The sequence below is a fragment of the Vespa crabro genome, chromosome 3 (assembly GCF_910589235.1).
Source record: "Vespa crabro chromosome 3, iyVesCrab1.2, whole genome shotgun sequence".
Taxonomy (NCBI): Eukaryota; Metazoa; Arthropoda; class Insecta; order Hymenoptera; family Vespidae; genus Vespa; species Vespa crabro.
This window is the reverse complement of record NC_060957.1, coordinates 8806885-8832661: the sequence shown is the minus strand read 5'-3', so window position 1 is coordinate 8832661 and position 25777 is coordinate 8806885. Positions and strand designations below refer to the sequence as shown.

Genomic DNA, 25777 nt, shown 5'->3' with positions numbered 1-25777 from the left:
TATTACTATCTGAAATATTTAAAATTTTTACAATAATATCAGTTATATAATACCTATATATCATAGCCAAATGTACCACATTGTATTCATTTCAACAAATTTAATTACAAATCAGTAATGACATTGTATTTATAATATATCTGAGAAAAATTGTTAAAGCAATATTTAACACCAATAATTGATTATATTTTTGATTGGAGTTATATGATATGTTGTAGCATTTAAAATGTTACCATCTTGTAATTAACAATCTTGTATAAGTATAAAACAGAAGTTTTTAATTAATAGAATTAAACTTACATCCGAATCTAGTAATTACAATGTATATAATAATGTGTAAAATTTTTTTTTTAGTAAACCCTGGGGCTAAAGAACGACTTGTCCAAATAACTGGTACTTCCGAGGACAAGATACAGTGAGTTTATATATTTCACTATTATAAAAATTCTTACAAATAATTATTATCTTTAATACATTTTTTAAATAATACCTATTTATACTAGTTATGCGAAGGATTTAATAAAGGATACGATTCAACGAAATGCATCTCCGGTACGGTTGGAGCAAGGTGGAGGAGAAAAAGGAGGTATAGGAGGTTCAAGCTCTTCTTTAAATAGTAGTGCATCTGAAGAAAGTAATCGATTGCAACAACACCAACAACAGAATTCTCGTTTGAGAAGTTCGCTCCTTCATAGCTTCTCCACCAACGACGCCAGTATTGGCGAATATAAATACACAGTTACAGTCGATAATCAATCCCTTAAGATTACAGGAACAAATTTGGATCTTGTTAGGGTACGAATTTTTATTGTAATATTTGGATTTTATATATTTCTTTTTATGTATACTTAATATTGCATTTTTTACTTTTCTTAGACTGCAAAATTAGTGCTGGATGAATATTTCTTAGGAGATTCTGAACAATTTGGAAGTGGAATAGAATATTTTACCTTTGACGAAAAACCTGCTTTATCTGATAATAATTTGTCACAAACACCATTAACTCCAAGTAATACCGTTTCGTTAGGACGAGAATTAAGTATGGATAGTGCAGCTACTTCTGAAAGTGAAGAAACATATAAATCACATCTTGCTACAGAACTTCAGTCATCTGATCAAGGTACTTAATTAGAGTTCAAAACTATTTAAATAATTCATGTTTAATATTTTTTAAAGAAAAGTTAAGTTATAGTCAAATGATTTGAAATAAAATTTCAGGTCCAGAAATCAGAGAACTCACTTATGAGTTCTTGCTGCTATGTTCCACAGGCCCTTATGCAAAACGGCCTCCTGCAGATTGGGCTCGTATACAGAAGGAATGCCCGAATATTGTTCGTAAGGTAGACATCTGTGATAGTAATGCTAATCATCTAATGTGCACTATTTTTAATGCTAATCTTGCTTGCAAGATGACTAATATTTAATATATCAATACTCTTTATGCATAGATTATTTTTATTATAACAAGAAAGTGAAATTAACAATAAGACGATCGACATCTTTGTGTTATGTTTTGATGCACATTCTGTGTAAAATAATATGTAATATACGTTATATCATATATTATATATTATTAAATAATCTAATACATTAGATACTTAAATAGAGTCTATTACCATGGAAATAATTGCCAAAGTATCGCATTTAAGCCATTTTTTATAAAAGTAAAATAATTCAAAATATTATTCTTGTTAACTTTATTTGATTAATAATTTCATTGTTAATGAGCTTTTTGCTTTTAAAATACTATTGTTAAATTTAACATGTTAACATTAATATTATTTTATTATGTTATTAATACTCAAATTTATATTTTTGTTATATTTCATATCTTTATTTGATGCTTGGTTATGTAATGTCGATAAGGAATCATAAAACTGCTGCAGATATTACTCGATTTAGTAAATAATATTAAGCTAGATTTGACTTAAGCTATAATAAACTTCTGTGGCTAAATTAAGACTGATTATAAAACAGTAAATATTTTGCGTTTCTATTTTTTCTTGTATTCTATGATAAATATTATTTACTGAGATTATAAAATTTTGTTGTTTCTTATTATAGTTATTGCTTGAAGATTGTTTAATGTTTATAATAAAAGTAAATGCTTGTATCCAGTATGAAAGATATTAAAAACGAAATTAATAATGTGTGTAATATTATATAAAACCTAAAATTTCCATAATAATAATTAAACTTTAAAGTATAATAATTTTATGACAATAATAAATTATATATTATATATATGTAATAAAATTATATTATTGTTTCATAATATATGAATAAAAATGAAGTGAAAAAATATTGATTCACTTCGTTTTTTAATCATAATATATTTAGAATTCTTTGTACCGTTTAAACCATACATATATATACATACAAATTAAAAACATAATTATAATACAAAAATATGTTTTGGATAAGTTTTTGAATTAGCATGATTATATTTGCATTGGCAGCATAACATTTAGTAAATTTAAAGCATGCTGCTTTTAGTATCATTTACAGGTAAGAACATATTTGTTTTATCCTACAATGATTATTAAATATAATAATTTTATATTAATTTATGTAACCTTCACAGGCACCGATTCGCTGGTTCGAACCGGAGACATACAAAGCAAAAGTAGCAGCAGCTGGTGTCATTGCAATATTACCTGCTGGTGAAGGAGAAACAGATCCTGAGTGAGATTATATTTTCAAATCATCCTTATATACATTGCACATTTAGAGAAACAAAATCTTCCAGTTTATCTCGTGCCTTCTTGCGAATGCATTGTGATAATTAATATGATGGCAGTAACAAAGAACAACTGTAAGTTACACGTACTTTTACAATTGTACTAAAATATGTATTGTGATTTTATGGAAATTTTGCAGAAAATTTTCATTATTCAACATTTCATTACAACAAGATCACGTAGATATAGTTATACTAATAGTATGATGTTCTTATATACAAATGCAATTTTGAATCTTACAAAGCATTTATGCTTGGTACAGATATATCGGAACAATGCAAAGTTGTATACATAATAAAAATTCACGATTAGTTGGTCATAATTAATATGACACAATTTAGATTTGTAATAAATATCAAATCTAACTTGAATTGTCATGTGTTAGTAATACTATAAAAAAAACACTATTAATGTGGACTGGCTGGGACCATGTCAAACTAATTACAGTGGAAAATTAAATATAAAAGATATTAAAAATAGTTTTCAATTACAAATATATATCACGTGATTGTTTCTATATTCTTTGTTGTTTAATTTTTGCATCATTAAAGCTTGTTAACACGAGTATTGCTATATCATTTAAAGCACTATAATATTTGTTTAATACAAACAAAATATATTAAAAACAGAAATTTTTTATATATTAATTAACATAATTTAACGAAATTTTGTGTATAATAATGAGAAATGGCAATACTTTGTGTGTTTATGTTATTTTTTTCTTACTATTTTTATCTTGTTTATTGACAATATTGTGGCAGTTTGTTAATTACAATGATGATATTATATGATTTACACATCAATTTTGTACTATTAAATGAGATCATATTTGCAAATGTCCTTGTATCAGCAGAATATGTATAAAAATTATATCGTGTAAATCTTCTTTAGATAAACAAATCAAAATCTGCATTGTTGCAATTTGTCTGTGAATAGAAAGTAGAAATATCTTTGTTTCTGTGAACACATTTTCTTGCTATGCAAAGAAAAGATGATCGTACAGAATAGTGATTTATCATAGTCTAGTCTATTTATCGTGTATAATGAAAAATACGTAAAAACAGAGTTTATTGATATAGTAATTATTTTGCTCTGACACATCAACCAAAATGTTTATAGTCATACAGATTTTACATTTTATAAACTAAAATGCTAATTATACTTGCAGTACTGATTACGTCAACGTACTAAAATATTTCATTGTCTCTCGAGTAATGCAGAAAAATTAGTATTAATATTATAATGTTACCAGAGAATGAAAATTATCTCCCTTTTATAAATATAGTAAATATATAATATATAGTGAGATAAATGAGTACCATTTATCGTACGTTTATAGTACGCAATGTAATCATGCTGCATAGTAATTATAATGCTTTGTTTATAAGTTTTTACACTATTTAATATTTATTATAAATTTGATGCACTTATTTTAAATAAATTATTATGAAGGAATATAATAAGGCATGTTAATTTAATTTTACAAATCTTAGCTACATCATTAGTATTTAATTATACTTCGACATTTAATAATAAAATAATAAAATAATAAAATAAGAGATACTGAATAATACATATTTTTACTGATTCCTGTTACAGATAAATATTAAAAATTTTCTATATTGTTATTTGTGAATATGACAATATAATAATACATATGTATTTATATTGCTTAGTATCATGTATTCTTTCCGTATATATTATACTGAATGAATTTAATGAATACAACCTGTTTCTTTCAATACTGTAGTTTTTTATTAGTTCAGTATTGTACAGAAATGATTGATAATGTTCAAAGATGTACATTCAAGACCTACACTTTTAATTTGTGCAGGCTCGGCTGTATTTTGAACGTCAATTATATTCTTAAGTTTTGTAAAAGTTAAAAATTTTATATTATATATTATTGTGTACATAGAATCGGAAATCTATACACTGATTGCATTTTATAATTTGTCCTGACAGTGTCTTCTATATTGCAATTTTTTTCCAACATCTATGATTAAGTAATATAATATTATCTATATTCATATACAAATTAATCTAAAGAAATATTTTAGTCTGAAGTGTACATAAGCAGTCCCTCTCTCTATTTAATATTATATTAAAAAGAATCCTTATACTTGATGACATTAAATACAAAATAACGCATAAACAGTTACTATCTAAATGTGCAATTAATGATTAAATATAATGATTAAATATAAGAACGATAGAATGTACATGTACTTCGAGAAACTGTTATGTATGACTTAACAGACTAATTAATATGTAATTAACAAATAAATTGGCAGTTCTGTAAAGTCAGAATTGCTAATACATAGTTACTTAAATTGAGAAAATATTTCCTATATATTTAAGATATATATTGACACATTGCCACACTTTTTAAAATAGGAATTTGCAAAATTGTTCCATTTATTCCACATAATACCATTTGTATATTGCAGTTTGCTGCTTAGATAAATTATAAGTAACTAACTTTGTTTAATTGTGTTTAAAAGGAAAAAATATTTTGAGATAATTAGTCCTATATCAACTCTATTTAAATGAGATGCTCTTTTCATCAAAACAATTAAGAAATAGTCTTTTACAATCGTCATTACTTGAGTCCCATTATCTGTTATCCAGATATCAACATCTATCAAGTTTAAATTATGGAATTTTTTTTAATACAAATAAGTATGAAAACATGACATTTTACAATATAATCTTGTAAAATATGAGTGACACATATATGGTATATTTATGTATATGTAAATACACAGTGTCACTTAACTATATTAGGTCACGTGAAAAGAACACTTCCAACGTTAAATAGTAAAACTTATTTTTGTCAATGGACTATGAAGTATAAATAATGTTTTCATGCATTGCAGTCAATGTATCTTCTAGAATCATTGTCACCATTGTGCATAATGTTATCACGTATACAAATGATGTGAAAAATTAATCATACAGGCATACATTATGTTCACATTTATGATAATCTACGTTTTTTTCTTTTTTTCTTTTTTATAAAACATAGATCGCAAAAGCGATAATTTATTTAAATAGATCGCCATACCAATAGTTTCTTTAAGGGATTATATGCAAATCGTGTTTGCAGAGCAATTTTGCATTCTAAATGTTATTTATACCAAAAAAATTAGCTTGTTCTACTAAGGTCTACTTTTCTAATTTATAATGAGAAAATGTTAATGACTTGAAATGACATTATATATGTACAAAAAAATCAAATGAAGAAAAGAAATATAAATTGTCTATTTGATAGCTGCATTTACATAAGTTTGATGCACTTAATTAATTGTGGCTGTCAACATTTTCGACAATATACTATTTACAGTGCTACAGCCCATACATAAAATATTTATCTAAACTTAGAGGTTAAAAGAAGATTATCTTATAAAAGCATCCGAAATATCCTCTAAATTTAGACTCCGCACAAATTTGATATTTGTCTAATTCACACGCATAAGAAATTGTCACCTAATATATCTTACTTTTTTATTTATCAAACTATTCATTTTTCTTGATTATTTACGAGACTAATTGAACGCTATACGCAGATATACAACGATCGCTAAAATTTTTATGCATGATTGCCAGGCGATCGATTTGATACTGCTATTAAGTATTAATTATATACTGAATATCAAGTCTCCTCACTACAATTTTAATATTCTATATAAAATGTGTCCAGCCGTTCTTATATTTATTTATGTAAATACAAAAAATTATATCATTCTTGTATTTCCCTAATAAAACAGAAATTCACTAAATACTCTTAACGAAAAATATGTCGTTACATAAAAGCAGTGTTTTATGGGGTTAAAAGACATAGTCTGGTCCAGCCATGTCTATCGCCCATCTGAATTTATCCCTTTGAGTTTTATTATAAATTTTTTCGATTGGGACATTATGTTTCTTGCACCTAAATAAAAAATAATTATTTTATATTTTTTTTTTATCTAAAATATGCACTTATATATTATTATAAAACTCTAAATTTACCATGCAACAGAAATTCTTGGATCTAAATAATTAAGTTTAGAGGTTCCTAATGCAATTTCTTTATTTTCTTCTCTATCAGTTGCTTGAACCTCTAATTTCGTCAATTGTTCCTTCAAACGTTCTAATGTTTTCTTTTTCTTCTCATAAACACTATAGGGACAAATAACACTTAAATATGTATTCTTGATGTATATATATAAAGGAAAATATTACAAATAAAATATTACATACACTTTTTCTTTAATTGAACCATGTTTCGCATCACGTTTTGCATCTTTTACTTGTAATTCTGCTTCAGTTATAGCTTCTTTTTTAGCCTCTATTTTTGCTTTTAAATTTTCCATAGATTTTGCATGCGTTTTTGGCACAGAACGTTGATGATTACATAATATAGCAACAGCTCTATTAGCTCTATTATATGCCAAGATTTTCTCTGCTTCTGTGTCATCAGGATTTGTTAGCTTATCTAATTGTTGTTGCAACGTCCATGATGCATTGTATGTCCTAAATACTTTAGCAGTAAGACCTTCCATTAATTCATTCAAATGTTTATTCATGACTGTAGTGTTCAGTCGATCAAATAAATCATCATTAGGAGATTTATTTTCCATGAATAATTGCAGATTTTTGAAAACTCGTTTTTCTACTGGCACTTCGTTATAATATCTTATAGAATCTTTACCTAAAATAAAACGGAAAAAAGATGTATATAATTATATATTAAATATTACCATTAATATAAAAATTCTTACCTAAGAAATCAAATACAACTACATATTCTTTTCCATCTTTTTGTTCATGCAATGTGATATGCTCAACACGCAGAGAACAGCAACCTACAGTATCTGCTTGATCTTCATCTTTCTCATTACCAGCTCTAAGTGCTAACTTATCAATAAAATATAAAGCTACAGCTCTTTGTCTAATACGCATTTCTTTGCTTTTCCAGTCTTCTCTATATTCTGCACGAATTTTATCAATTGATGCTGCTAATTTTCTTGCAGTTTCATACTTTTGCCAATCTTTTTCACCTTTCAACTTACTTGAAGGATTAAGCATAACATACTTAACTTGTCCTTGGATATTTTCTGTCCAAGAAGCCAACCAAGTTACATTAGGATCGTGTCTAATTTCCTTCCACTTATGGCCATCTGGTGGTTTCGGAATATTAGAATCTTTCGAACAATTAATAAGAACATCTTCAGGCAAAACTCTCTTTTTTAACTTTCCCATTTTTGGATGCTCTCCCCGACCTCTAAAAAGTCCTGGAGGTTCTATTTTAAAATTACCTATTTTTTCTTTATGCCCATCAATAATACAGAAACCATATTCTTTTTGAATTTCCTCGTTTTGCTCTTTTATTTTCTTTTTTTCTTCTTTCGACATTGCTTTTCTTTCTTCACTTTTCTGAACAAAATATGCATGTAGTTCTTTAAAATTACATTTACTCAAATCAATAATTTTATTTCTTTCAGATTCTGTCATTACTTCTCGCCAATCATGAAAGAAATTGTTATTAAACGCTTCCTTGGTCGTGTAATCATGATCCAACATGCGTGCATAAAATGTTGCAACTTCTTCTGCACCTTCACTTAATTTCATTTCTTTATTATTATAATAAAATTTAACACTAGGAGGAAGTGGTTCATATGGAGGTGCAAAAACTGGTCCTTTGTGTTCCAAAAAAGTCCATTTTGTTCCATCATTTTTCTTTTCTTCTTCCCACCTAAGATAATATTTTATTATTATTTCGTTTTATAAATCAAGTTGTGATTCTTTAATAATTTAAATTATAATAATTTAAACAGAAATCAACGTTTCAATAAATGTGATCTAAATAAACATAACCTTAAAAGAGACTGAACATTTATACATTTCGATTTCTTGTAATAACGACTATTATTAAACGGAATTTTTATTGAATATAGCATCAATGTATGTATAAATCGTTTCATTTTAAATCAACAGATAGATTAGTATTTTCATACTAACTAAAATCAATTGCGCGAGATAAAACATACACGCGGGAAATACAACAGAAAGAGGTTAGGTGATCATATGATCTTGCACCGAGAATAAACCAAACTAATTCGAAGAAATGTACCACATATTTTACCATTTCCAAACATCTTGTTCATCTTCTTGCTTTTTCTTTCTAGGACTAGTTGTTTCGCCTTTTATAGGTTTATTACTTTTCTTCTTTGGTTTCTATGAAACAATATATATTCAATAATATAATACATAATACACATTTATTATACATATCATATATATATACATATAATAGAAAATATCAATGAATAATTTACCTCATCTACTTCAGATTCTTCGTCTTCATGTTTCCGTTTCTTTCTTTTTATCTTTGAACCAGTTTTCTTGGTATTTTTGCGGGTAGAGAGTGGAAGTTCTTCTTCATCATCTGATTCAACTTTTCTTTTAACATTTGGTGTGGACATTGATCTTGCAAACTATACACAAGTTAATAATATTTATGTGTGTTATTGCTATTATAGAAAATAAACTGTTATAAACTATTTCTTTATATAGTACATAAAATCTAATGTAAATATTATCATATAAATTGAACAAACTCCATTGATGTATATATATTTAGATATGTATCTTAATATTTAAATTAAGATTAATATGTTTACCAATGGTACATCTTCCTCAGATTCTTCTTCAGTTTTAAGAGTTGTATTATGAAGGTCTGAGAGTCTTGTGTCATTTCCATCTGTTGAATCCATACTAGCTTCATCTTTAATAGGTTCATCCTCATCTTCTTCCTTGATAAAAAGATGTGGTTCCTCACCACTATCATCATCATCATCATCTTGCTCCATTTGAGATATTTGTTCCTAATATATATTAATGCAATATGTTAAAGAAATATGAAAGAAAAGAAAAGGAAAATTCTATTTTACCTCTTTTATGTCTGGTTTTATATCATGATTATAACAAAAACTTTCATTTATAAGATGATTGGGTTTTACTTCTACATCTTCTTTATTTCTAACTTCATCTTTTTCTTTCTCCTTTTTATCTCTTTCTTCTCGATGTTTAGCTGTAAATTTTTAAATATAAGAGATATAGAGAAAACAATCAATTATTTGTTAAAAGTATAATATAACCTACATTTTTCTTTCTCGTGCCTATGACGATCTTTATCTTTTTCATGACGATGTTTATCCTTAGTTGATGAACTATGTTTATCCTTTTCTCTATCAGAAGAACGATGTTTCTCTTTGTCTCCAGAATGAGAACTGGAATGTCTTTCTTTATCCTTTTCCGATGAATGTTTTTTATCTTTTTCTTTATCCTTTGCAGAATCTCTGTCTTTATCCTTCTCACGAGAATTTGAACTCAATGAATTATGCCTATGCTTATCCTTCTCTTTGCTTCTTGAACTTTCTTTATCTTTATTGGAGCTCTCTTTATCCTTGGAAACATTATGATATCTAAAATAAATTTATAAAAAATATATATATATATTTTTTTCCAAAATATACAAAGAACCTTTTTTTTCTTAATACCTGTCTTTTTCTTTTGAACTCGAACTAGATTTATGATGATGATCCTTATCTTTACTTCTGTCTTTTTCTTTATCTTTACTAGATGACGACCCGCTATGCTTATGATCTTTTTCTTTGCTCGTTGATGAACCACTTTTTTTCTCCCTGTCTTTATCCTTGCTACTACTGCTATTATCATGCTTTTCCTTATCTTTTGAGGAACTAGAACTATGTCTATGCCTGTCTTTATCCTTCTCCCTGTGATCACTTTTGTGACTTTTTTCTTTTTCTTTACTTCTGTCTTTATCCCTATGTTCTGACTTATGAGATCGCTCCTTTTCCTTATCTTTATGTTCAGATTTATGTTCCCTTTTCCTATCAAATCCATTAGACATGCCATTCATATGAGCATCTAAACAAAAAATATAAATTTTGTAAATTGTACTTGGGTTATATTTAAGTCTTTACATCATTATATAAACATATAAATAAATAGAAACAAATAGAAGTTATATACATAAACCTATTTATATGGAAAATACATTTGCTCTTTTATAAATATAAAAACTATAATCATCATTACTATAAAATAAAATTCACATTCAATCGACATAAATAATTTTCTTTCTTATATCACTTATATAACTTAATTATTTTTTATATTTAAATTCTTCTTTTTATATAATATAAATTTAAGCTTACTGAGCATCATTATAAAATAATTTATATATATATGCGTTGACAAAAAAAAATAATATTTAATATAATATACATTTAAATTTTGTAATACATCAAAATTTTAAATATTTTATCTCATAACTATTTAATTTTACTTATCTTCGTAATAAAATGGAACATAAATAATTTTCTATGGATAATATATTACATAGCACCTATTATATATAGCCAACTATGTTGGCAATATATACCACCATACGTGTACGTACACGATCGAGACTTTCATTTCCGATCATATTCAATTTCTTTCAGAGAGTACAAACAACTTGTCTCGACTCGTAAGGCTCGGAAACGTGTAAAAAGCTGTTTTTACTCTCGGCAGTAATAAAATGTGATATGAGAAAGAAAAATGAAAAAGAAAACAAACGAAAAAAAATGAAGTTCACATCTTCGATATAAAAATTGTAAGTTTCGAAGGCTTCCTCAGAGTGGAAACACGTGTCCGAGCGCTTGGGTCGTTGGCAGGATAAGTTGGTCCGTTCGCTTCTCGTCGCATCGGAACTCGACTGTTTGCCTCCTAAATCGCCCGAATTTCATGATCTCTCGTACAAGAGAATACGCATACTACAGCTGCGAATAAATCAACTCACCATTATGATTACCCACAACGCTACTGTTTTCCTTCGACCGTCTTTCCTGAAAGAAAACAAAAAAAAAATTGTATTCGATCATTCAAGCAAAATTATACACGATGATTGTTTGAAAAAAAATATAAAAATCCTAAGGAGAATGCATAATTCATCGTTGGACTTAACGTCTGGATAGGTCGCTCGCTCATGATAAAGTTGGACTTAGTCGCAGACGCCATTTTGGGACTTAGAAAAATTCCGCGTCTATCCTCGATAGGTATTACCAAGAGAAAAGTCCCGTTAAATGAGGGTAAATTGAGAAACAATACACGTACGTTTGAATAATTTTTTTAAAATATACGAAATCATAACTTACCAGATTGGAATTTGTTTCCGATATCGGCTGTTCGAGATCCATTTCTTGCCGTATCGAAGCTTACGGCTGATAGACTCTGGCAGCGCGAGACCTAACAGAAGCGAGAAGAGCACCGGGAACGCACTCACACAGAGTACTGACTCGGCTACAACTATACGTTTCGTGCGTGACTTTGTCTACAGAGTCCTCACTAGCATAGAAGAGCAAGACACAGCAACGGTTAAGTATCAAAAATGCGTCATTGCGCATGCACCTACCTGACTCCGCCCCTTCGATCCCCGGTATGACCCTCCATCCGACAATTCTCTCTCCCTCCTATTTATTACTCTTCTTTCTATCGGACGTATGCCACATTCGCTTTTTCATCTGTCATGTACTTTATTTTTTCTTTCACACAGTTATTTCTTCATTTTTCGATAGATCAGGTTAGATATTTTTACACAATCATAATTTATATTTAATTATTGCCGATTTTACCTTTCAAGATTATTTTCAATTTTTCCTTTGATATTTTCTTTCATCGAATGTTAAAAAGCTTTTAATATATAAAGGATTAGTGCAGATAAGGATTTTGAGGATGAAAATGTGGAAGAATTGTAAAAATATTTCAGAAATATTATTTTTATGTTTTATCGAAGATGCGTTTAATACTGAAGTCATTATTCGTTTCTGGCTACAAAAATTCATTGTCAGATATATCATGAAATTTGTATCTATATTTTGATCAGTATAATGACAAAATTTTTTAATATATAAACAATTATACGAATGAAGAAAGTAAATTTTTATTACTGTATATTATGGAACATATTTTTATCTTAATTCTATTGAAGGAAACATTTTTGAAAATGTCTGTGATTGGAGACTAAGTCTGATTATATATATTTTTCTATGGTAACAAAATAATTTATGATATAAAATCATTGATCATGCATTGTGTAAGCCATTAATAATGTCATTCTAAATATTTTCATCGTGAAATAAAGAACTTCTTTTGTAGCTTCACTTATCCTGTCTTATAATGGCTTCATTGTTGTTTTCATCCTCTTGTTCAACTCTAGTCTACTTCTTTTTTTTGAAATGCAAATACTGCATAAAGTGCTGTAAAAATGATTAGTTTATTGAAAGTTCACAAATTCAAGAAAATATATGCAAAATATATTTTTTGTCAGTTAAAGTACATATTCCTTTTACTTACACGTAACTTCCCATTCTGCTTGAGACAACGTGCCGATTTTACGGTGGCCTGGTAGATTTTGCATATAATTTATAGCATGTTGATAATCTTGTAAAGGTTGTCCCAATAATGGGCTTTCATGATACGGAGGATAAGTTTCCAAAGCTTGCATTTTACCCAGCAAAGATTTGCCTTCATTCTTCATGCGTTCATAGTAAGTTTCAAATCTACACACATAAAAATACATGATTATGTTATATAATATTATGAATTAAAAAAATTATATTTTACAATTTTTTAGAATATTTATATTACCTTTCAAACATTACTAATTCAAGACCAAATTTATAAGCTAATTTGCAGAGTGTAGGGAGATGAACAAGAAATTCTGGACAATTAACTACACCTTCAAGATGAAAATTATATTTAGCACCAAAAAAAGGTGGTTTCATCTTATCTTTACATAAAAATTCTACGGTATAAACATCATTTCCAAACTTGTTACCATCACACTTTTGCCATCTAGAACTAATAAGAAAATTTTACAAATTAATTTGTAAATGTATTATTTTATAATATATTAAATGTATTATTTTAATGTAATATTTAAATGTATTATTTTAAAATATATTATTTTGACCATTAATTATCATTTATAAAAAAAAATATATTTTATTTAGAGTGAACTAATTAAGCAACACAATATTTATACATACACTAAATCATAAGCATCTGGAACAGTTCCAATAAAATAACCACCTGGCCTTAAGCATTCACTTGCATTTCGAAGCATACATTCTGTTTGTGATAGTGATTCAAAACTATAATGAAATGCAAACTGACAGCTCACAAGATCAAATTGTATAGTAACATCCTTGTATTTTTCCCTTAGGCATACCTAAAACTCGCTTTTATAACCAATCCCATTGACAAAATTATAATATAGAACATCAAATTTTTAAACATTAAAATTATATCATAAGCCAAGTATAAACAGTTCCCAAAATTGTAATGACTAAATACCTTTGTACAGTCTGCTGCAATAAATTCAGCAGTAAAAATAGGTGCAAATCCCCTTACTTTGGAACTTTTGTTTAAAATATCACTATATCGATTTTTACACTGTTCAATTGATATTTCAGCTATATCGGCACAGATTAAATGACTAATCTCTCCTTTTTTCCATTTGAGAAGATCGCCACCTTTACCGCAGCACATATCAAGTACCTTCAATGGGCTGTTATGATTTTTGTTTTGTTTTATTTTAGTTAAATATTCGTCTGTGAAAAAAGAAAAAATACATATATACATATTAATAGAAAAAAATATATTTTAAAATCATATTAAATAATGAAGAAAACATACTTACTTATAAGCATACTTTTGATCCAATTGTTAAAATTTCTCATGTACACAATACGACTTTGATTCCTTTGTGAAAGATGTGTTTCTTCAATTGCATTGTAATGTTCAGCAACTAATATAGCATTATCTGCTTTTTCATTGTTTGAAACATTACGACTATCTCTACTGCTTCCAATAGACAAGTCTGATGGCCTGCTTGAATACTGTAATATGTAATATTGAAATTACTAGAAAGTTTATTAACGTTAGTTTTAATTATTACTATTTATGTTCAAGTAAACTTACATATGATGTATCTTGTCCTGTATCAGTTTTTAGTTTATTTTTCTCTAACAAATTACTTTCTTTTTCCTCCATTACGGACATTTCAGAGCGAAGTAAAGTAATATAGGTTATTGAAAAAAGTTGATGTAAAAAACGTTTGTATAATTCTCAGATAATATTAAGATTATACTCCAAATGATATTAAACGAATCATGATTACATTCCAGAATGAAACGATAACAAATCTTTCATTAATAATCATACAGATGCCAATACTTACAGTCAAAGTTCATTGTTATTAAGTAGATAGGAAACTATAATATTGACTTGAGTACGATTATTGCGCATGTGTTATATAATTCACATTGATTGGTCATTATTTAAGCAATTGTATGTACTTAATTCGAGTATATAGCATATTAAAATTTATATATTAAAAATAATAATAAATAATATTTATTTGAAATATATTATGATAAATAAACTTAAACAGTTAATTTATAAATTCTTTATAAATATTATTATATAAATTTTTGACTAACATCATTTCTATCATCACACTTTTATAATTTAAAAAAAATACGTTTTTTATACTATGGTGTAAACTATAATATTGAATATATTCTAATTAAATTATGCTGTTTTAATATTTTCAGTTATAACATTTTTTTGTCTATCTTTAAATAAAATAGAACATTTAAAATTTGCTTATTTTTGAAACTGTACTAAAAAGAAAAGAAACTTTTTTATAGTTTTCTTATGAATGTAAAAAAAAAAATAAAATAAAATAAAATCAGTGATTTATACAATATCAAAATTTCTTTATTTAGTTGGACATCTAGAAACTGATTGATCTTTATTAAAGTTCTCGTTGGTAGAAACACGAATTGTGAATGGCCGCGAAAATGGCAGCGGCAGAGTTAAAAGAGAAACATGCTTCATTTGTTGGAATTGCGAAAAGTAATATATCACAAACAGTTTCACACAGAGAAATAGAATGCTATCAGTTTAAGATAAAAGATCTGTTATATTATTTATGTTCTATCTTTTTTCTTTTTACGGATACTATAACAGGTGAATAACGAAAGCGTTATAACGAATGTTTCTTGTATTTGATTAAATATTTTTATTTATTTATTTATTTATTATATTATGTAAATAAGTTTTTAATCACAGAATTATAGAAAATTTTGGTGAAATTATATTCTGATCGTAACAATTTTAATTTAATGTACAATATGAACAAAAGAAAATTTTCAAATTTGGATAATATATTTCATCAATGATACTATATTACAAAAAGTTTAATATTAACCATTAAAGCATTACTTTGAAAAAATATATATTTCCATTAATTGTAATATTAAATGAATGGTATTTGATAATATTATATTGTACACAGACAGCTTTGTATTTGTGCAATATCTTTTGCAAGGATATACATTATGGGGATGTTTATCAATTAGTTTTACAATTATACCAGCTGGTATTATTCAGTTATTCAGTTTGAGATGGCAACAAAGTGATGGCTCTGTAAAATTAATTCACTGGATATCACATATTTTTTTTTTAGGAGTATTCCATAGGTGAATATATTTTATATTTATACTGTGAATTATATTACAACTTAAGTTATACATTTTTATACTTTTAATTATTGTTTATTGTACTGATATTTTTTATTTTCAAAATATATTCAATTTTAGTATAAAAATTTTATTTTATTTCTTAATATATTAAATTCTGCATTCAGAGTATTTTTTAGTTGCAAATTTTTTTTTTTGTATCAATAATGACTCTTTTTTCTGTAGGTATTTGATTTTATTATATACTGCTGTGTATTCATTGAAAAATAAACAATTTGTAAAGGATAAGAAGTCAGTATATAGAAAAGAGAGTGATATTTGCATGTTACAATTATTTAAGTCTTTCATGGGAGCAGCACCACAACTTGTATTACAGTTATACATTATTGTCATATTACACGATGCACCTATTTGGACAAGTAAGTTTGTTGAGTATAATTTATTACAAAAAAATATTAACCCTTATATACATATTTAATATAACTTAATATAAATCTGGAAAGTAAGAAAATAATTTAAAATCTTTCTCGTAAATTTTATATATTTTCTGAAGAAGTAATTTTGGTATATTTTCTAAATATTTTCTCAACAAATTGCTAGTCGTGCGACCATATGGATTAATATTTTTAAAGCCACTCTTTTTGTATAAATAGTATTTTAATCCAGTCTCTTGCATGAAAAAGCGATAATCTTCTTGAAAAGTTTCAAATTTGAGAATATAATCATAATGAATCATGCATGGTTTGCAAGTATCATAATATGGAGCCCAGTGTTCATCAAAATACTTTTCATGCACAATAAATTCTAAAAATTCTTCAAATGTAGGTTCTAGTTTGGTTCTAGTTGAATTTTTGTGTTTACGATATTTATGTGTAATGTGCCGTCCAAATCGTTTATAATAATATTCCCTTCCATTCATATGCTCCAACTTATCTCTATATGCAGACAAGAGACGCTCGAAAGGATGTCGTACAATTAAAAATTTTTTAGTAGCACGTAATTTCTGTAATATAAAATTTCATAGCTATATAATTCAATAAAATATTATTAACAAATTATTTAACAAAATCCATTACCTTAAGTGTTTTATTCAGATTTAAATCGGAAGGAAATGCTTGTTTAACAATAGTATTCATTTGAATTGCATTTTGATGAATTAAATTCATGGTTGTATCTGTTAAGATACCTGCAAGTATTGCAAAATTCTTCATCCAGGTTGAACTACCCACCTTATATATAGGACACCATGATATACCATGTTTTCTAGCGATCGTATGTAAAATATTAAATAATAAGTTTATTCATATGAAACATTGAAGTATATTACTTACATGTCATGTATTGATTATAGCCTTAATACTTACGTATCAATAATTATATTAGGAAAATTTCTATTTTGTTGTAACTCTTTATCAGTATAATTTTTACACATATTCTTTATTTTTTGTCTTCTTCTATTTAATTCTATTCTCTTATTAGTCAGTTCTGTAGACGATAAAACTATATCTAAATTACTAACAATAATTTTCTCAAGCTTTTGATCATATTGTTCTGTATATTGCTGTATATCTTTTGTAATGCTGTATGCTTCTACTTCATTATTTTCTTCATTTAAATTATGCCATGGTTTTTCCAAAGTTATTAATAAGGTGAATAATATAGTAAAAATTATTATTAATTGTAATATAATTTTTTTCTATAAAAGGTGAAATATTTATGTTAATTAATGTAATATTAGCTTCTTTATATTATTTGTTTCAATACTAATATCTATAATTAATATTACCTGCAATAATATGGTTTTGTTTTTTATATAAAAATGTAGGAACTTCATCAATTTTAACCATAAGTTTTTATTATCTGTGTGATGAATCATATCAAATCTTGCAATTAAACATAAGTTTGTATTGAATATTTATTATGAAGTTAGTATATTTTCACAGCAAAAAAGTAACACAGATATAAAAACACATTTGTTTCATGCTATGTTATATGAATAATTTTATAAGTATCAATAAAAATACAATATAGGTATGATATTATTTCGGTATAATATTTAAACTATTCATTTTTAAAAACTATGAAGAACAGTAGTATTCATATGTTAAATCAAGTTTGAGAAGTAACAGCTAAACTAAACTAAAATGATTGGGTCTTCCTTCCTTACATCCTTTGTCCCGCCCCCAAAGATAACAAACTTGGATGAGTATATCTCTGAAAATTTTGCTATCTATTCTTTTATAATATTCTTAGCTATACTGATATAAAATCTATGCATGGAACACTTACTTTTCAGTTTTAAAAATACATTAGACTCCTACCACTGTGATCATTTAATAGGCTAAAAATAAGATACTACAGAAGCTATAACAGAACAAAATATGTAAGCATTATATGTATATATCCTTCAATCAACCATGTATTTTTTATTGTTTTTGAATATTTCATTATGTATTACTTTTGTATTACAATTGCATTTATAGTAATGAACTTAAATATTATTAATATAGGTATGTCAACTATGGCTTCTCTTTGTTCTTTAATTTGGGCCATAGGAACATATATAAAAGCCATGCACAAAATTAATCCCAATCACAATAATGAATCTTGGATATCACTGATGCTTCAATATCTTTGGAGAGGTGGAATGTTAACTTCAAGGCTAGCTGTATTAGTATTAATAGCAATTTGTTTGAGAAAATGGTTTTCCTTATTTCTTGGTGAGTTTGTTTATATCAATTTAAAGTCTTATAATAAATTCATATCATTAGATTTATGTTTTAGAGAAATAATCAATTCTCTTACTTCCAGGCTTGCATTGGTTATTTATGACTGTTTGGGTAATTCTTCAAAACACAGACTTTTGTTCTACTATTTGGGAAGAACGTATTTATAATTGTATTATAGGGCTTATTTATTGTTTTGATTTTTTTAATTTATGTGAAGGAAAATCTCGTTATAAGGTATTTGCATTTTATTTGATAATAGTGATCGAAAATTTATCTTCTTTAGTGATTTATATGTTAAATTTTAAACAAACAATAACAATCGATATATTGATATTAATGATATTTTTTATCGTTGGGGGTATGCTAATCGGTCTTATAAGTATGTTATTATATTACACTAAATTTCATCCAACAAGACACCTAAGTTTAGATAAAGTTAGTAGTCAAAATTCAAATGTTATTGTCATTAGTAATACAGATACTCCTCGATCTTTTAAGCAATATTATTGTGATCCATTACCACAATCTTCAAATATGTCTACAAGGATGATAATTGAGGAAGTAACAGCTGACAAACAGTTTTTGTTAACTAACATCGTACAGAATACTGATTGCTTAGAGGAAGGTATTGTTAATGAAGCTTATAAAATAGAGAATGAAATAAAAACCGCTGAGCACATGGTTTCTAAATGCGAAAAATCACCTAATTCTTCGTTGAAAGATAGGGAAACTTTATCAGTTCACAATAAAGATATATCGATTATTAATTCATGTCTTAAATGTAATAGAATAGTTCGTAATAATTGTAAGGATACATTTAATGTTATCTGTAATTGCATTGAGAATACTATTCCTTTAGAAAATAGTCTTTCTACAATTCATCATAGGAAACGAAGAGGTATTTGTTTACCCGTTATAGATGATTTAGATAAGGAAAAAAACTTCACTGTGATAAATTCCAATGTACATATTTCTTCACAAAAGCGTGGAGATATATGTTCTTCAGCTCAACATACACTTGCAATCGATACAGATGCAGAAAGATTGAAATCTGATTTCAAGCATTGTGAAATTCCTATTGCAAATTCAGACATAGATTTAAAATCTAACAAATCTGTAGATAATAAAAAGTTTTGTTCCTTGGAAAAAACACTCAGAGACATTAATGGTGTTTTAAATACTATAAGAAATAAAGAGGAATTACAAATTGCAACAATTTCTCATGATGATAAAGATTCAGATACAAATAAATTATCTAAAGATTTGCAACAAAAAGATGAAACAATGAGTTGTGTTACATCAATTCATGATTATGAAAATGTATGTCCATTAGGAGTTGCAAGACCACCATGGTGTATACGTAGTTGGAAGGGTTATACAGACATAGAAACTTATCTTCATGATGATAGTGTTGTCAGAGATAGACGTAGAGATACTTTAACAAGTACAACTACTGGAACAACATATAGCTCAGATTTTTCTGATGGAACATGTACAAGTTCCTTGATAAGAAGAATTTTAAAACAAAATGATTATTTAGATACTTTGACTTATGATATAGTTGATTCAAATGAACTTAAAGTGAAATGCAATAATGATCTATATACATCGTCGAACACAGAGGAACAAAATGCCACATTATATGCCGCAAAACCGATAGTAATAGACGATACAGGCGGGATGTTTTCGTTAGATACTATTGTTGAAGAACATGATAATGATGATGATGACGATGACGATATTTTTTCTGTAACTACAAAACCTACAGAACCAGCTTGTACATCAGTGAGTTCCCTTGTAAATACTATAGATCAAATCAGAACATCGGCAGCTGAAAATTCACCTAGACATATTTATCACAGAACAGAATCGCATTGGAGTGATATGACACAAAAAGATTTATCATTTACAAATATGTTGTTTTCCAATAAGTTTCATGATACTCTTGTGGATGATGTAAGTTTTGCAAAATCACCAGATAAATCTACAGATAAGATTGCAGAAAAATGTGAACTAAATACAATTAGAGAATTGGTAAGGTCTTGTACAATAGAGTCAATTAAAAAAACTCCTTTAATTGACGCTATATTGTCTGACTCTCCAATTTTAGGAAATAGAGCCAAAATTCAAAAACAAATGAATGGGACAACCAGTTCTCATGTATTTAATTCAAACGAACATGACTTATATATTGAAATGAACTCTTTAATACCTGTTGTTAATTTAAAAGATACATGTATTGACATAATAGATGATAAACCATGTGATTTGAAAGTTATTGCAGAAAATAGAAATTTTAATGTATCAACATCTATATCAGACAAATCTGTAAAAGAGTCATCAACATCTGTGTGCTCTATTAATGATGTTATCAGTGATAATCATTGTAAAAAACATGAAAAAACGATTAGTTACACAAAAAAAAAATGGTCATTATTAAAAGAAAAATTTGAACCAAAATCACAACAACTTGTATATATGGTTACACCAAACAAAGGAATAACAGTAGAACACATGAATTTTACGAAAAATTCAGAGACATTAACTAAAAATGTTTCAATTGTTTTAAAAAAAGCACCCAGTTTATCTTTTACTCATGATAAAGAAAACTTAGCTCCAATTGCTACAGTAAAAGATAATATGTCTAATAAATATAGTGATGTATACATAGAAAAAAGCAATAACATTTACGAAAATGAAGAAACATTATATAATGTACAATTTAATATGAAAGATAAGAGACACGTTTTTTTAGAACAAGTTTTAAAGAGAAAAAAATCTTTTATACAGAATATAAAAAACTTGTAAAAATTATTTCATATTATTTTTTATTTTAATTCAGACAAATTATTTATAGTCCGTTGCAACTTGATATAAGAATATTTTAAATTTTATTGAACAAATATATAATTTTCAGTTCTAATGATATATAAGGATCAGTGGTTATTAACCACATTAAAGTTATATTATATTTTAAATATTTTATTTGTTATATTCAATGTGTAAACATTAACAATTAAATTCATAATAGGTATTTTGAATAGTATATGTATAGAATAATTTTATTTTTATACTCTATATATTGAACATATACACATACACATTTCAAAGTAAATTAAGTTAGTATACAATTATATATATCATATATATATAATACTTTTTCAAAAATTTTTTGTTATATACAAAATGAATTGTATATAATAAAAGTCTTTTATATGTACAATTATAATGTTTACTACCAGCAATATTATTCCTTGACATGGACTACAAATCAAATGAATAAAATGGAACGAAATATTTTGTAAATATATTAAGATTATTTAACTATTTCCCGTCATAATAATTATAGACATAGTTATTCTGTTAGTTGGAAGTATTATTAGTCACTTGCACAATGTAATTTAATGAACTCTTAACTGTCAATCCTACAAATTAACTAAAGGTTAATTGAGGTTTTCTTTCTCTCTCTCTTCTCTCCCTGTCTCTCATCTGTTATATATATACAACATATATATATATGAGAATGCAGTATAATAAGATAAGCTGCATGAAGTTCACTTTCTAAACAACTGCTAGTCATGGAGTAAATATTCATTATATGATCATAATGGTAAAAGTGCCTTTATCACAGATTAAGCTGAGAAAAAATTAATATAAAAATTTTAACATGTTTAATGCCGCATCACTTTTTGCCATAGTTGCTTGTTAATGCAAATGAGTAATGCGACACTCAATGTATTAACAAACCAAAGAAAGATCAAACATGGAAAATCTACCAGTGTTTATTTGAATCATAATCGAATAATAACATCTACGACATTCGTTTGCTTTATTTTTCGTTTATTTTATATTGTAACAATATCTTATATGAAATACGATTTTTGAATAACATATAATAATGTAAATTGTAGTAAATGCTTCTTTAGATATTAATAAAATCTACTGTTAAATAAAATAGTAAAAATTTAAAGAATGTGAATTTATATACATATTCATAATGTGTATATAAAAAAAATAAATTATTTGATATGTTTAATTGACTAGATTATACATAAAAATTTAAGAACATTTTAAATTATCATACATTATTAACCAGCTTTTAAATTAGAATGCTCTGTTTCTTACTTGTAGTATTTTCATACTTTTTGATCCATTTGATGTGACAAATAAGTGGTAAACTATACACATTTTTACATAATCGTGTAACTATAGAAATTTTATTAAGTTCTTGAGCTATTTGATGTAAAGATTTTCCTTTTGTTTCAGGAATAAACAAAAAGATATAAAATATGGTGATTAGACACATAAAGCTATAAAATAAATAAGAACCAGCTAAAGTCATTGATTCTGTAAAGAAAAATAATAGTAATATTAATTTTTCTTCCCCAGTATTGATTACAATATTTAAAATATACATAAAAACATATGACTTACTTATAATTTTATTGACAGTTTCAATAGTTAAGATATGAGTTGTCCACATAACAGTTGTTGCAAAACTAGCACATTTACCACGTATTGATACAGGAAAAAATTCGCTTAGATTCAGTAAAGGGACTGGGCCAAGCCCTAATGTATATGCTGCTTCATATACAAGTAAAGTTGTCACTGCTAAGATACGTAAACCATTTGTGAAACCTTCTGAGAAGACAACACCTTGAGTCTGTAATTTATATAGTTTATATACATGGTACAGAATAACAATATATGTTTTTATAGTACATTATTCTTTTTTTGTTATAATGTAAAATTAATTACAGATTATAAGCAATAATTGTTTAGTTACCTCACAGGATGCTTTCATTTGTGTCCAAGTTTCAGGAGTTGATTCAATTACAGCTAAAGGTGTAGGCAATAAAGGAAATGGTGGTGGAGATCCAATTGGTATAATGTTCTGTATTTTTTTTTCAGTAACAAGTTTGCAATGTGTATCTTCAATATCTATATTGTTACTATCCCTATCTATTGTTGCAAGTAAAGATAATAATGATATAGTTGTCATACATATTGTAGCCGATGTTATTAGAGCTGTACGTCTTCCACATTTTTCTACTATCACTAATGACAAAATTGTACTGAAAATTTTAACAATTCCCAAAGATAGTAAAGAAGTAACTTCTGCTGTATCTAAAATTTTACAAAATAAAATATAAATTTACATATATTTTATTAAAATGTTGCAAATGAATATTTTCATCTAAGACTCACTTGAACAAATTCCCAAAAGAACAAACAATCTTGGTGCATAATATAAAACTTGTTCTCTGCCAGTTCCTTGTTGTAAAATCATCATAAAAACCATGATTGACAATATTTCAAAAACTGTATGTTTTGAACCTTTAGATGTTGTTTTAGAAATAACATTTTTTGTTCTTTTTAATAATAAAAATGGTGGAGATTTCTGAAGAAACAGAACAGTAATAATGCAAGCTATTAATGCAGAGATAACGGTTATGCCTAGCGAGCACCGCCATTGATGATTCAAAGTTGTGGAAAAAGCAGCAATAATAGTTATTAAAAATCCTATAGCTGCACCTAATTGATACAATATAATGTTATATCCTCGTTTATTTGACTCTGATACTTCAGCCATATATATGCAATGGGATATTGTAGATACTGTACTAGAGTAACCACAAATAATTCGAGAGATTAATAACAAAACATAATGATTAACTAATGCAGATAAAATGGTACCAAATATTAAAAACATCAGCATTAATATCATTGTCCAACGTCTGCCAAAAGAGTCTATTGCAATACCTATAAATAAATAATGAATAAAACTACTAATAATAAAATGTGCAATGCAATTTATTATCACTTAATATGAATTTTATATTTACCACCAGTTAATCCTCCAAGGAGTGCACCCATAAACCAAATACCAATAAGAAGATTTACTTCAAAGCAATTCAACTCAAATTCATTTTTGATAAAAGGTGCCATTGGTTTTATTATAGACATATCGCAACCAAAAGCTATACCTGCTGACAGTGCCACCATTGAAATTAGAATATTTTGCTTTTTTGATGTTATATTTTGCAATGGTATCAAGTTATCATTTTGTTTAGGAATTTGTTTTTTTAAATTTCTCTCAAGAATACATTGATAATCTTCATTCACTGATTTATTTGCTATTGATTCAATATTGTTATTTCCATGATTTAATAATATAGTAGTATCCTCTTCATCTGACATTTTTGACTAAAATAATTAATATAATGAATACGTTGAATAATAAACTTATATAAATTATTTATAACAAAAACTTTAGTAGCAATATTTTTGATTACTGTTACATGACGTGCTCTAAGAAGAAATTTTATTATTGATCTGTTACAAAAAACAACTAACCGCTAAGTTAGTTGATATGCGCGCTTCTGTTTATCTTACGTTTTGACATTTACTTGCATTTAAAATAGATATGCATTCCAAAAATATCACAATCTATAGATAAGAGTCTTTAACCATTTGCGCTATCTGGTGATTAAACTACATAACAAATAGTAAAAGTACTTTAGTATTTGAAAAATATTAAAGTTATTAGACAGTCACAGGAGAAACTTTATTTCAATGCGTTGCATAATCCTTGATAAAAGGAAATATAAATTATAATAACATTTATAAAAAAATTCTTGAGATAGTCATGATGTAAATAGAACAAAGCATATTGCGGTAAATTAGAATATACTGAATATCGTAA

The 25777-nt window shown here is 26.6% G+C and overlaps 6 protein-coding genes across 15 annotated transcripts in view; 2 read left to right on the top strand and 4 right to left on the bottom strand.

Moving 5' to 3' along the window:
• The window catches only part of LOC124422583 (eukaryotic translation initiation factor 4E-binding protein Mextli), an 11641-nt gene extending 7440 nt beyond the window's left edge, over positions 1–4201 (top strand). For all 6 annotated transcript variants that reach the window (XM_046959243.1, XM_046959244.1, XM_046959238.1 and 3 more), the window contains 5 exons: positions 355–415; positions 504–795; positions 877–1120; positions 1219–1340; positions 2585–4201. In XM_046959243.1, the coding sequence (XP_046815199.1) occupies positions 355–415; positions 504–795; positions 877–1120; positions 1219–1340; positions 2585–2689 (824 nt within the window). In that variant the 3' untranslated portion in view covers positions 2690–4201. The remainder of the gene's footprint in view (positions 1–354; positions 416–503; positions 796–876; positions 1121–1218; positions 1341–2584) is intronic.
• A 272-nt stretch (positions 4202–4473) lies between these two features.
• Positions 4474–12438, bottom strand: LOC124422678 (DNA topoisomerase I, mitochondrial). The gene is made up of 12 exons (XM_046959468.1): positions 11951–12438; positions 11596–11641; positions 10289–10679; positions 9891–10213; positions 9680–9819; positions 9410–9613; positions 9065–9223; positions 8872–8963; positions 7508–8481; positions 6987–7437; positions 6756–6905; positions 4474–6675 (listed from the first exon to the last, which is right to left on the bottom strand). Exons 1-12 carry the CDS (start codon positions 11990–11992, stop codon positions 6573–6575), a joined length of 3075 nt encoding a protein of 1024 aa, XP_046815424.1. The 5' UTR covers positions 11993–12438; the 3' UTR covers positions 4474–6572.
• Positions 12439–12566: 128 nt separating this feature from the next.
• LOC124422680 (mRNA cap guanine-N7 methyltransferase) lies at positions 12567–15066 on the bottom strand. Its single transcript, XM_046959469.1, has 7 exons — positions 14778–15066; positions 14497–14695; positions 14151–14407; positions 13844–14025; positions 13443–13655; positions 13149–13354; positions 12567–13051 (listed from the first exon to the last, which is right to left on the bottom strand). The coding sequence occupies exons 1-7, from the start codon at positions 14856–14858 to the stop codon at positions 13008–13010; spliced, it is 1182 nt and encodes a 393-aa protein (XP_046815425.1). The 5' UTR covers positions 14859–15066; the 3' UTR covers positions 12567–13007.
• A 577-nt stretch (positions 15067–15643) lies between these two features.
• On the top strand, positions 15644–21968 carry LOC124422544. Of its 3 annotated transcripts, XM_046959108.1 has the most exons (5): positions 15644–15830; positions 16159–16342; positions 16568–16761; positions 18853–19062; positions 19154–21967. In XM_046959108.1, the coding sequence occupies exons 1-5, from the start codon at positions 15650–15652 to the stop codon at positions 21877–21879; spliced, it is 3495 nt and encodes a 1164-aa protein (XP_046815064.1). In that variant the 5' UTR covers positions 15644–15649; the 3' UTR covers positions 21880–21967. The 3 variants fall into 3 exon arrangements, with proteins under 3 accessions (XP_046815064.1, XP_046815067.1, XP_046815065.1); XM_046959111.1 differs by lacking the exons at positions 15644–15830; positions 16159–16342 and adding an exon at positions 18639–18725 and having other exon boundaries at positions 16627–16761; positions 19154–21968; XM_046959109.1 differs by lacking the exons at positions 15644–15830; positions 16159–16342 and having other exon boundaries at positions 16627–16761; positions 18639–19062; positions 19154–21968.
• LOC124422553 (carbohydrate sulfotransferase 11-like) lies at positions 16752–18644 on the bottom strand. Its single transcript, XM_046959177.1, has 4 exons — positions 18129–18644; positions 17707–18038; positions 17419–17605; positions 16752–17345 (listed from the first exon to the last, which is right to left on the bottom strand). Exons 1-4 carry the CDS (start codon positions 18216–18218, stop codon positions 16827–16829), a joined length of 1128 nt encoding a protein of 375 aa, XP_046815133.1. The 5' UTR covers positions 18219–18644; the 3' UTR covers positions 16752–16826.
• Positions 21969–22894: 926 nt separating the features above from the next.
• LOC124422549 (solute carrier family 2, facilitated glucose transporter member 10-like) lies at positions 22895–25567 on the bottom strand. 3 transcript variants are annotated; one of them, XM_046959127.1, is made up of 6 exons: positions 25429–25567; positions 24918–25278; positions 24280–24834; positions 23858–24198; positions 23506–23734; positions 22895–23418 (listed from the first exon to the last, which is right to left on the bottom strand). In XM_046959127.1, the coding sequence occupies exons 2-6, from the start codon at positions 25270–25272 to the stop codon at positions 23171–23173; spliced, it is 1728 nt and encodes a 575-aa protein (XP_046815083.1). In that variant the 5' UTR covers positions 25273–25278; positions 25429–25567; the 3' UTR covers positions 22895–23170. The 3 variants fall into 3 exon arrangements, with proteins under 3 accessions (XP_046815083.1, XP_046815084.1, XP_046815085.1); XM_046959128.1 differs by having other exon boundaries at positions 25368–25493; XM_046959129.1 differs by lacking the exon at positions 25429–25567 and adding an exon at positions 25374–25390.
• Between the last annotated feature and the right edge of the window lie 210 nt (positions 25568–25777).